We start from the raw sequence: 12,269 nt of genomic DNA, 5'->3' as shown, positions 1-12,269 counted from the left end.
TAGCACTTTCCCTGAGGAAAGTTATATCCTTATAGTTTTATTCCAACTCAGTCCAAGCTTAGATTCTGCATGTGAGACTAATTCATATTCATTAGAAAAATGGATATAAAACAAGTTTAAGTTCATGTAGAAGGAATGGCTCTTCTTCATATTTGAAGAATTCTAAGTTAATTTGATTTCTTAATTTTATTAAAACAGTCAAAATGTTGATTCATCTAGAATGCAGATTTCAGACCTCTGCCCTTCTGCGTCCTCTTCAAGGTTGACCATCCATCTAGCTCGAACAATTTTTTTTTTTTTCCCCCCACCAGCAGTTAATACTCAGCGCAGCGTCCTAATGGTGAAATTTGAGAGTAGATTGCACTGATACTGCAGCTTGCTGCCACCAAAAATCGAAAGCCCCCTTTCTCTCCTGCTTCAACCCCCTTCCCAATTTACTGCATGTGTTCATGCTGCTTCTCTTGCCCTGGCTCCATCTGGCTTCTGGGTAAATGGATTCAATTCACTTAACCCACAGGAAGGTAGCTGGTAGGGGAAAAAAAAGTGCGTGTAATCTTTGCTGATTGAGTTGCATTGGGTCAGTAACGGTGTGACTGCATTAGCTTGTTAGCTTGCATCAGGAGTGAGCTTTTGTAGGGAGTCTCTTGATCATCCCCACTTGCTGTGTTGCGGTTTCCTTCGTGAAATGGTCTTAGCGTACATGAACCCCACTGCGCTGGATGAAGCTGAACCACAAGGTGCATCCCCTGATTACCACCGATGCTCTCCTGCTGCTGACGGGAACTGAAGTTGACAGACAAGAGCTAAAGAAAAGTCCCTGAAATGTGAGCACAGACTTTTATTTAGTTAGGTGGTTCCATTAATGAGCATTAATGCATTGCTTTACAGGGATAAAAGGAGAGTAAGGTGGAAAGTGCTGCCAGCATGACTGAGTGTAAAGCCTTCCTGTAATCTTTGTGCAGGTTAGGGAAGGGATACTTTTGAAGAAGGAATGGTAGGCCATCATTGGCAGTTGTCTGCTACTAAATCCTGCGTTGCAAATGTCAGCAGTTCCCTGCGTCTTCCCCAATATCTGCCAGTGTCTTGGTGTTTGAAGTGCTGTGGTGACAGTGCAAGTAAGCAGTTGACAGGAGTGGTTCTTAAGGGATGCCAAGTGCTTCATGGGCTAATGACTTGGAGACTTGGTTGCCTTCTGGAGAATAGAAGGAGCAGAGGACATGGGAAATGAGGGAGGATGTTAATATGGAACGAGAGTAGTGGAAAAAAATAGTAAAATCTTTAGAAAAAATTCCTTTCTGGTTATAATTTTGAAGGAAGGATGAAGAGAAAGTATTTTGACGTTGTTCTATGGAACAAGTCATAGTTGTATCTGGATACTGTAGTTGTCTTAGCTTTGAAGCAAGACTGTGATTGCAGTCCACAACATATAAAAAGCAGAGAGAGAAATGGGGTTTCTGGCAGAATGTTTTGCTCAGGCAGATTTTGGGGCATCTCTTGTTGGATTGTCCCAAGGAATTTAGACCTGCATGAAATACTTTTTTTGTGTATGTGGTTTTTTGGTTTTGGTTTGTTTTCTTTTTTGGGAAGAAGATCCCTAAAAAAACCTAGATTTTGTTTAGTTAGGATATTATTTTCAATACAATTACTTGTCCTGTAGGGAAAACTACTTCGTTTGATTCTGGCAGTTGAATTCCCTGATGACAGAAGAATACACAGCATTCCTAATTCGAAGTAAAATTTCGCTTTATGTCAGGCCTTGTAATTTGAAAATAATCCTTTCCCTCTCAAAATTTTCTTCATAATCATTTAACCCCTTTTATTGTCTTGCCTGTTATTCCTTACTCTACAGAAATTTACTTCCATTTATAAACATCACTCACCTAGTCTTCAGTTCCTATTTAAAACAGCAGCAAAAGATCAGATCTCTTTGATACGACAACTTACTCCCTGGCTTTTATCATAAGGTAACTTTTTACTGTAATATACCTGGCGTCAGGTCTCAGCTTTTCCGCTGCACCAGATATTAACTTTTACTTTTGAAAAAAAAAAAAAACCCACAGAAAAATAATAGGAATAGTAACTACCCTACTGCTAAGCACCTGATGGCAAACCTCATAGATTACAGAACTTAATCTGTCTTCTCATCCTTTGAAAATAGTAGGGTTTTTAAACTTTCTAATGTTTACCCTAACAACACACCATTGCATGGGAACACTAGTCTCTGCCTTATGACGCTTCCACTGTTACAGGAAATGCTTTGCACACCAAGGATAACAGATGGAGTCTCAGTGGCAGCTTGCCTGCTCCTGCCACCACACAGTGTAGGAAATCAACCAGAGGAAGGTGCCGTTATATAGAATTTTATAAAAGAAAAATCCTGCTTTTTTTTCCTAGCATGAAGGTTTCTGTTGGTTTTTAAATAACTGTAATAGGCTTATGTGCAGTAAAACTGTCTCTTGGCTGTGTTAGGCTGATTGAAGTGTCCCCCGCCTGGAATTTGTATAGCAGGTTAACACTGCTGCTAATTAACAGTCTCGTGTATCATGTGATGGCATATGCAAATAGCACAGTAAGATGGATCTGTTGTGATATATTTATGCAATACTGTCTGAATTAAGTTGCTAATTCCAAGGGAATTTTGTGGCTTGCTAACCTGATTCAGCATAATAGATACTCTGTTGTATAAGATTTTTTTTAAAAGACTTGCAGCGTTACAAAGAACAAAAAAGGTTTTGCTTTTGCCTTACATGGTTCTTAATTCAGATATTTGTGTGAAAGGAAGCAGCTGAATTAGTTAGTTGCTTAGATTCTTCAGCCTAGATGGGGGCGGGGGGGAATCTGGGAGGCTTTCCAGAAAGAAATTGCCGAATAGTTGCTGTCTGGATACAGTTTAATGTCAGTAAAATACCATGCTTGCCCTGGATGTGTTCCCCTTCCTTATTTTCAGTCTTGTTTATGTTTTCCCTATTGTTCAGGCCTTTCCTCAAAGCTTTGAATAACCAGACTTAACACATTTACAGACCTTCTTGCATTCAAAGCGTTTAAACACCACCTAAACCAGCAGTTCTGAAACTTAACAAATCCCCTTTTTCTCTTCCTCCCCCTTTCTTCCATTCTGTGATAGCGTAGATCTCTCCTACAGCCTTCCCACTCTCACCTGTGCCTACTCCAGCCCTCCTCAGCAGCCTCTGCCCTTAACGCGTAGCAAGTCCTATGGTCTATTTATCTCTAAAAGATATTGGTACCATGATCTCCACCAAAACCTAGTCCTGGTCCCATCTTCACTCCGTGCCCTTCAAATGTGCACCCCTAGGCATTAGCATGGACTCGTTGCTCTCCTTTGTTATACCTCTCAAATGTAACGTCACCCAATTTCTGCAACTCCTCCTCTTCCCAAAATCTCCTCGCTGCAGGTTCTAGTGCTGTTTGGTGCCTTCACGTTCTCGAGCCCCTGCACTGCCCTGGCAGAATCACCTTTCTCCTCCAACCCTCCAACTCTACTTTGCCTAGTTATTGCTAATGATCCTGGATTTTTTTGGGGGAGTGAAGGCAACAGCTCTGCTTAGTGCTGGTTTAGACAATCCCATCCTAGATTAGACTCCTAAAGAGCCGTCAAACAGCTCCTTGCAACAGCTTTGCCTTCTTGACGTGGTTGTTTAGACCAGTTTGATGAAGCTGATGCCCTTTGCATTTAGAGTGAAAGCATTTCTGGGTCACGTTTGGCCCATATCATCAGATCTGGCCATTCCAGCTCAAGCCCATCAGGCGTACAAGTCTTTGCTGAATTTCTTAGGTGGGTCTGTTAGGAACATCTGGAGTAAAAGCCCACCTTGCTTGCTGTTTGCTTGGTGCAGCTGCTTTTACAGTGTCTTGTAGGCTCAGCTCAACGTTGGGCTGGGTAGCACTGGGGAGGAGAAAGGAGCAGGCAGTCAGTGCCACGTGTCTGTGCTGTGTTCCTGTCTAAGCCACGGCCTCTGGGTGGTTCTCTTCTGACCATCCCAGAGGTTCAAACACCCTGCAGTTGCTACCAGAGATGACAGCAATGTCAGAGTGAAGGAAGAGAGAAGAGTTAAAAATCGGGATGATATTTTTCATTATGTCTCTTCACACCCTCTTCTCCCCCAGTTTCAAAACAGTGGATATCTCAAAGCATAACACTACCATTATATTAGAAAAATTTCAGAAACGGGAAAGTGGAGAAACAAAGTAAGTAAATTTTCCAGGTCATAAAAAGAGTCTATGTGACAGCACGGATTAGAAATAGGGAATTCCTGGCTTCCAAGCCTGGGTTCATACCTCTTGGTGTTGCATTTTTCTCTTTCTGGAGGGACTACATCTGGCTTGTGATCAGGAAGAGGTGTGTTTTTTCAGGATTTTTTTTTTTTCCACTTTCTTCATTCTGCTTTTCTCTACCAAGCTGAACTCTTCAGGGAAAATGCCATGGGGATGAAAAGTCACTTGATACCAAACCTTCCTGAGTGGTATATTGGCTCAGAAGGAAATACCACCTTGGCAAAGATAATTTTATTTAGAGAAAGTAACAATTGTCTCTGTGTTTTAAAATTTCATTAAAATATTTTAGAGGTTTCCAGTATGGCATATACTTGATTTTTGTTTAGCAGTGGAAGTGCTAAGAGTAGGCATTTTTCTTAAAATTTCCAAACACACAATTCTTACGCAGAGCCCTAATTTCACAGATTCAGGAAATATGGGAGTTAACAAAATGTATATGGAAATTGAATTTCCAGGTTTCCACTTCATTAATACTAATCCTGTTATCTCTGTTGAAGTACTGAAGCTGTGAAATAGATATTACTGATAGGGTAGAGTAAAAAAAAAAAACCAACACAAAAACTCCAAGAACTTTTAATTATGAGGAGGAAGAGAGAGGCATCCAACAAAATGGTATTTTCATGGTTTTTGTTTCTGGGTGTTTTTGGTGTGTTGTTTAGGGGTTTTTTGAACTTACTCATTTTATTTTCTGGAACATTCTTTTTTAATAACAAAATAAAATTCCTAGCTCAGGCTTTTATGTTGGAACTTTATTGCCAGATGATGTAAAACAAATGTAACTTATCCACCAAATGAATTGGAAATGTCAGCTTGTCCTACCGTCACTCTCTAAATGCAACCATGTATTTTCATGCCTCAAATTATGCAGAAATATAGATGAAACATCTTGCTGTAAAGACAACTAGCAGTTACTGAACTATTTCTTTTCTTCCTTTGGAAAAAAAAAGACATTTTTATTTGGAAAATGCAGCTTGTCTTGCTTACTTCCTTTAAATGTGTGAATCAGCCAGGTTTTCTGGTGCAAAAATCAGAGTAGGTTACAGTAGTAATATAGAAGTTCTCACCTGTTTGGTATGGATGGCTTACTGTCTGCATTTCAACCAGGAGAACCTCACCCTGAAATGTTACAGTAATTCTTGGAAAGTGTGTTGTATATTCAGCTGTTCTACATATTATTCAAACTGTTCTGTTATGAAATTGTGTTTAACCATATACCTTTGACTTTTTTAAAGCAACAAGGAAAACTGGAAAATTCAAGACAGGTCATGATAAGTCTTTATTTTTAAGTGCACCTAACTTGTTTTCATAAGAATTTATTTTAAGTACATGAAACATTGTAGACTGCAAATGTGCACGTGAATACCCATCTTCATCTCTCGTTTCTTTACGCAAAATTGGCATTGTCAAGGTTGTAAGGCCAAAAACCTGACCTATATTATGCAATCAGTTTACTATTCAAAAAACTTTGGGGTTTTTTTTGTGTGAAGTTTGTGTTTTGTTTGTTTGTTTCAAATGTGCACTGGTTACTTTAAGCCATGCTCATGGGTATGTGCCTAAAATTAGGCTTTTCTGTCTTCTACTTCTTGGGTCAGTCCCTGTCTGCAGGTGGGAAAAAGAAGTTGTCAAAGTTCTGCTTTTTGGAAAAGGAAAAATGGCAGAAGTGTTAATTGAGAACTTACCTGGTCACAGCTACAATTTTAAGCCATGACAGTTAGTTCAATTGTTTGGTTTGCCAACCTTGACAGTATCATTTCTATCTTTATGAAAATATTAAGATGTTTTAAAGCCAATGAAGTCTCAGTCAATGGGGGAGATGTATTGGTTGAGTTTGTTTGATCAGTTTTCCTTCAAAAACAAACAAAAAAGCACTTGGAACTAAATTGCAGAAGGCCAGAATTTGTGGTCTGGGAAGGGAGAACTACAAGCAGTTCTTGGGATCTAAGCCATAGTTACAAATTCATTTTCTTCAACTTGAAATAACTATAATAATTCAGTATTGGCAATAGCTGATTTGTCTTAGGCGTTTTGAAATTGTCCTCCTAAAGTTTTGGAAAGAAAAACTAGCTCACAAAGTAATTGCTTCTGAAGAACAAAGCTTCAAACAAAAAAACAAAACCAGAATAGCCTACAGTGTCCATGTTTCCCCAAGTCAGTGAAATGCAGATCTAGGTTTTGCAAACCATTTCCATGGTAATGCTGCAAGGAGGCAGTCCACGTGTGAGCAGGGGGCAGGAGGGGAACGTGGCACATCTCAGCTAAAATACTGTATGATCTGTTTGTAATGGGTCATATTCGTAACATGTAATGTATGTTATAAACAGGGACTTTCTGAAGCTTTCTTAATAGTAAATTAGCTTCCCTAAGATCTGTTAACTGCAGATGTGTAACTAGGTTTGCCTTATATTTTCCCTGAGCCTTATATTTTCCTTATATTTTCAGAAGAGCTCTAAATGAGGGTGACTTGCATTGCCAGTGGTTGGAAGAGTAGCCTGAAAAGCAGCGGCAGATGAAGTGCTGCAAAAGGATGCTAAACTGATAGTTTCTGTCCTGGCATTTGAACCGCTCTGCCTGCTAGCGCTGCTCACAAACACATGCTGCCACAAGCATTGCCATTCTTTTTGGTTAGGCTGAGCATAGGCATGAATCTAAGCATGTTTGTAGCCGCTCAAAGAGACGCGGTCACCGGGCCAGCCCGCAGCCTGGTCATGTTACTGTTTTAAACTGATTTTGGTAGACTGGATTTACATGAATGCCTTTGTCCAGAATCAGGATTTTAGATTAGTTTGTATTCAAGTAAAGTCCTTCATAAGACATGCTTTCATTAAAGTATAATGTGTACACTTTATCTGAAGATGACTTACTCTCTCTTGCCAATACGGTATGTGTTAAATTTTTAACGTAATGGTTGATAATCTTTTTTTTCCCCAAGGTGATTTTTGGAGCATCTTCAAAGTATTCAGTAAGTGCCATTCACAATACTGTTTTTCCACATTTTTCAGATATATTGGGAAGTCGGATTCAATAACAATCAGTGTGTGGAATCACAAGAAAATTCATAAAAAGCAGGGAGCCGGCTTTCTGGGTTGTGTGAGACTTCTTTCAAATGCAATCAACCGCCTTAAAGACACTGGTTGTAAGTTAGCTAAAGACTAGAGTTTCTTCTCTTTCAGACCAAACTTTCGTGCACAGACTTTTGAAGAGTGACACTTAATTGCGTTTTTGTTTTTATTTTATAAAGCTTGTATATTCCAATTGTTTTGGTAGTTTGTAACAGTGTTTTGTGGCTGAGGATAGCTCGAGTAGGTTAGAGAATGTAACTTACCTTTGGCTTTTCAACTCCTTTGCCCCGTTACCATAGACAGTGGTAACTTTAGTGCCACAGTCTGGTTGTGGATTGTCAAGACTGAGCTTACTGTGTTGGAATTCCAAAGGAAGACAGATTCTAATTACATTCGAGTTATCTTTTTATTACCTTTAAAAATGCAAGTCTTAAGGGGTAAACAAAAGGGTAAATCTATCCTGAAGCCAAATTTGTAGTTTCAAAATGAATGGGCCTTCAAAATTAATTAGTAAATTTTGTCGTAAGATATTAAGTGCTTCAAGCACTTTGTATTTACTTTTTCAGAAGTTAATTAACATGTAAGATGCTGTTTTCTCACTATCCTAATGGATGCCATTTACTTTTGAACAAAATTTGGCACACTGTGATGGAAAAGTAGTGCTTGGCTATACAGATAATTAATAAATAAATAAATAAATAAATGTGACATTTTGGTAGAGAAGCGCTGTGATTTTGCCTTCAATAAAGGTTCCTTGGTGATAAAGGCATAACTAAAGTTCTCATTTTTAAATATTTATCACTAGATCGGTGCTTCAGTGCATTGTGCTTTGCTCAGTTTATGAAGTTCTACCTATTTAGTGAGGAACATGTGAACTGACGGAGCAGGTTAGCTCAGTGCTGTAGTAATGTGAGTGTTGAACTGGAAGCATGTGATGACAGTGGCTGGTCTTCACAAGGGAAGAGAGTTCAAAATACTTCTTACAATCACTTTGGACATCCAATCTAGGATAATGTTATTTCCTATTCATCAAAAGAGCTTTGTGAAGTAGGAAAAATGTTAAAGCAAAAGCACTCTAGTCTTGTTTTCTGATTTAAAATTACAAAAAAAGAAGTCTTGGCTGAAGATTTTTAGTTTTGCTTCCCTTCCCCAATCTTTTGAAGTCTTATCTATCTTACACTAGGCTGAATTTGTTCTGATGGTACTTCAGTGTGGCTTTCAAAGGCAGCAAAATATTGTATGACTTAATGCTTTGTGTCCTTGTTTTGTAGATCAGAGATTGGATTTGTGCAAGCTTGGGCCAAATGACAATGATACTGTTAGAGGACAGATAGTAGGTAAGTAAGGGTTTTGTTCTTTTAGTTCTCTTGGAGCTTTGTAGTAGCTATAGAAATACCCTTCCTAGATGTCAGTTTTCTGTACTGATTTTTTTTTTTCCCAAATTCATTGTCTAGTGCCAGAGCCATTTGGACCTCAAGCTAGAATTGTGTATGTAGAGAATTAAAAACAAACAACAAAACAAAACTACCCCAAAAACCCCAAAACAAAACCCTCCAAATATTATTTTAAGTGTTGGGACAGATAAGACCATAGATAATACAAATTCATTTAGAAAGTTTTTAAGTTGTTAATTTCACTCCAAAGATTAGTGACAGTTAGGGCCTGAACTCCCTGTGAAAAACTGACTACAAATTTCTTGGCCATTGAGAGTTCCAGCAAAGCTGTGCTTCCTGTAGGTTTTGCGAAAGGATAAAACATCTTGCTGCAACAGGAGTGAATTGCTGTCTGGGATGACTTGCTCAATTCAATTTGTGTTTTCACGGGTTATTAACAAGTCTGTCACCAATCTCAGTAACTGTGCTTTGTCATTCTGCTAACTCATAAACCTTAAATAACTTAGGAATTAAAAAGAAGCTGGCAAATTGAAAAACAAGTATCCACAACCAACTTCATAAACACTCTCTTTTTGGTGCATTTTAAGTTCTTTCAGAAGGCAGCATTTCTAGTAGGTCACTTAAGAAGTCAAAAAAAAGTTGGCCACGATCAGGAGGTCTTTATTTTTATGGCAAGATGTTAATGAGAATATTTGGACGGGGGGAAAGAAAAGTGAATTTGCATGCTCAGTTTTATGTTCAAGTCCTAGTTCAAATAATATCGAAACAGCGTTCTTGTTTTTTCAGCCAGGGAAAACTATTGAAATATCAGTCAGCAAATAAGGGCTTCAGTGCATTTGTTTGCTTTCTTCAAAGTGCTCTGTTGAATAATAGCTGTGACTTTACCTCTTTATGTTGCTTTAACCATCTGTCTAGCATCTGATCTGCAAGTGTTTGCACAGTATTAAGATAAGAGTGAGGTGGCACAGGAGAGTCAAATGATGGTTGAAATGTGGAATTGTAAGTGCATTGCTGACACTTCAGACCATTCTTGAATATTAAATTTTCCATGTGAGCTTGCACAGAAGAGTAGAGGTTGTTTCTCTAGGGTGCGTTATGCTGCCAGCTTGGTTTGGTTTTTGGTTTTGCTCCAGTATACTTGTTCCTTGATCATCCATGCTGTATGCATGCGATTTTGTTTGTGGGGTTTCTTTTAAGAGGAGACTTAAGCTCAGCTGATGGGAGAGCTTGTTCAGGGTCTGCTCAGAGCAGCAGAGATCATCTCTGCCCACAGCAGTCCTTCAGGCATGACACTAGCAGGGACTGTACCCTCGCACCATGACGTGCTCTCATGCTGCCCTCCAGAGTATGCAACATGCATCCTTGTCATCATGACTTAGAATGCTAGTGTTAATTAAACAAGAAAAAAAAAAAACCCAACACCCAAAGGTGAGACCAAGAAAGGTCTCAAGGCTGTTGGGATGCCAGATGGGAAGCCTGGGACAAATACCATGCAGTGTGGACATGGCAAATACACTTCAGAGATAACTAGTTGTCAGAGATAACTAGTCAGCAGTGTGGGCATAAACTAGACTGACCACTTGGCTTAACCTGATGTGGTCATGGAAAGTGGTATAGCCAAAGCAGCATTAGCTCTTTTGGCATGCTGCTGGGGCTCTCTGTAATTAGCAGGAGCTGCTGGATCGTGCATTGAACCTAGAAAAAACACAGCTTGTCAGGTTACAGAGGAGGCTGAGAACAAATCTGTATGTTCTGCTTTCTGCAGTTATCATCAGAAAGGTCATGTTTCCTCAGTCATGGCTGTGTTTTAATTTAATGCATCCTTGGTAAGATTCCAGAGACTTCTGTCTTTTTGTATTTAAATTGTCGTTATTAATCTCCTTATATTTTAATCTTTCTTCAGTAATGCAATTTTGTTGAATGGGTGAATGAGCCTAAGTACAACTAGATGATTCCACTGCAGTAGTTACATGGTGGAGAAATCTTGATTTAAAGTAAGAAGACAGAATTTATAAATATACTGTCAGTCCTTTTAATGATAAACTGGCTTAAATTAAGAGGCTATGCAAGATTGGAAAACAATATTAAAATGTAATTGATACCTTCAGCAGGTGATAACCTTACAAATCAAGTACACAGTGGGTATGCCTTTATAATTTGGGACAGGGAGCAAGGGGATCTTTATCTTAAATATCGGGGGTTGTCTTCAAAGGGGGGAAGAAAAGGGGACACTTGTGAGTAGTGGATGCAAAGGGCACCTGAACTGTGTCTTAATCTTGCAGCTCTCTTCTGTGCCACCATTTTATTTCTGATGTGGCGGTGCAGAAAAAATGAGTCCTTACTCATTACAAAATGAAGCCGTGCACAAATTTTGGTCCTCACATAGGCAAAGAGGAGGTAATTGCCTTTGTTTAGTTTCATTTTTGTCTGTGTGTATTGCTTGCCAAACCTTGCCTACATGCAGCAATGTGAACTTGTAATGTGTGAATTCGTTGCAGAATAAATATATTATCTAAGATTTTGTTTTGGTTGAAATTAAATTTAAGGTGTCTTTTCCTCTAAGAAGTTGCTTTGTAACATTAGTGTTTGTGGAAGACTAGGAGTCAGTATTGATTAGGAATAAAGCAAGCAGATACTGCAGGGCTCCCTGAGTTAGTCTGTTGAAGGCCCCAGTTCCTAAGCTTCAAAACATGTTGTTGTTGTTGTTGTTGAAGATTTGGATTCTCTGGCAAAAACTGCCAGTACTACTACATCTTTTTTAACTTTGTGATCTTGACAAAAGTTTGGTTGTGTCTAGGTTAAGGTCTGTAAGTTTACTTCACTGCATACATAAATAGGACTTGAAGACTGTTGTCCAGAGGTACAGTAGTGCCACCTCAAGAAATATGTGCCACAGCACTTATTTAGCTTTTTAAGCAATCATTTTATTGTTAAACACAAAACAAAACATCAAAAAAAACCCCAACCCCACAGGAACACAAGTGTCATAAATTATCAGGTTGGACATTTGCAAATTATGATACCGGGAACAAAAGCTGCCTAAAAAATTTTTGGTTTCATAATTGTAGTACAAAAGCTTCAGGCATAAATATCCATTACAATGAAACATGTAAAAAAATAAAAAAATTTTAAAAAAAAAAGTAACACAGTTTTGCTGAGGGCACTAGGGGCTTCTCAGGGTGCTGAGTGCTGCTTTGTGTGAGAGCTGCATTTGACTTCTTACCACTGGTGTTTGAAAGTAGCCAATAAACCAAACGCATAGTGCTTCTAGCAGTTAAATTTTGCCTGGTTTTGTGTGTGTGCGTGTGTGTACATGTGTGTGAATCCCAAGTGCACACAAAATACATAAGAAGGGGCAAAATCATACAGGAATTTCTTTCTTCAGCTCTTTCTATTAGCAGTTCTCCAGTTAGCCGTGCAAGTGTGGCACTAGCACTGTCCTGTTTGCTGTCCCAGCCATGCGTGAGGTTAGTCACCCTGCTGCCGCCAGACGAGTGTCACAGTCCGTCCATCTCGTACTGAG

General features: G+C 39.0%; 1 protein-coding gene across 5 annotated transcripts in view; it reads left to right on the top strand.

Annotated features, from left to right (window-relative positions):
- SMURF2 (SMAD specific E3 ubiquitin protein ligase 2) overlaps positions 1–12,269 on the top strand; it is a 67,854-nt gene that overhangs the window by 31,875 nt on the left and 23,710 nt on the right. For all 5 annotated transcript variants that reach the window (XR_011327274.1, XR_011327273.1, XR_011327271.1 and 2 more), the window contains exons 4-5: positions 7,293–7,426; positions 8,624–8,689. Coding sequence is in view for 1 of the 5 variants with exons in the window: in XM_069799305.1 (XP_069655406.1) it covers positions 7,293–7,426; positions 8,624–8,689 (200 nt within the window). In the remaining 4 variants the exon portion in view is untranslated. The remainder of the gene's footprint in view (positions 1–7,292; positions 7,427–8,623; positions 8,690–12,269) is intronic.

This window comes from Haliaeetus albicilla, chromosome 12, assembly GCF_947461875.1.
Source record: "Haliaeetus albicilla chromosome 12, bHalAlb1.1, whole genome shotgun sequence".
Classification (NCBI taxonomy): domain Eukaryota; kingdom Metazoa; phylum Chordata; class Aves; order Accipitriformes; family Accipitridae; genus Haliaeetus; species Haliaeetus albicilla.
This window is presented reverse-complemented; position numbering and strand designations above follow the sequence as displayed.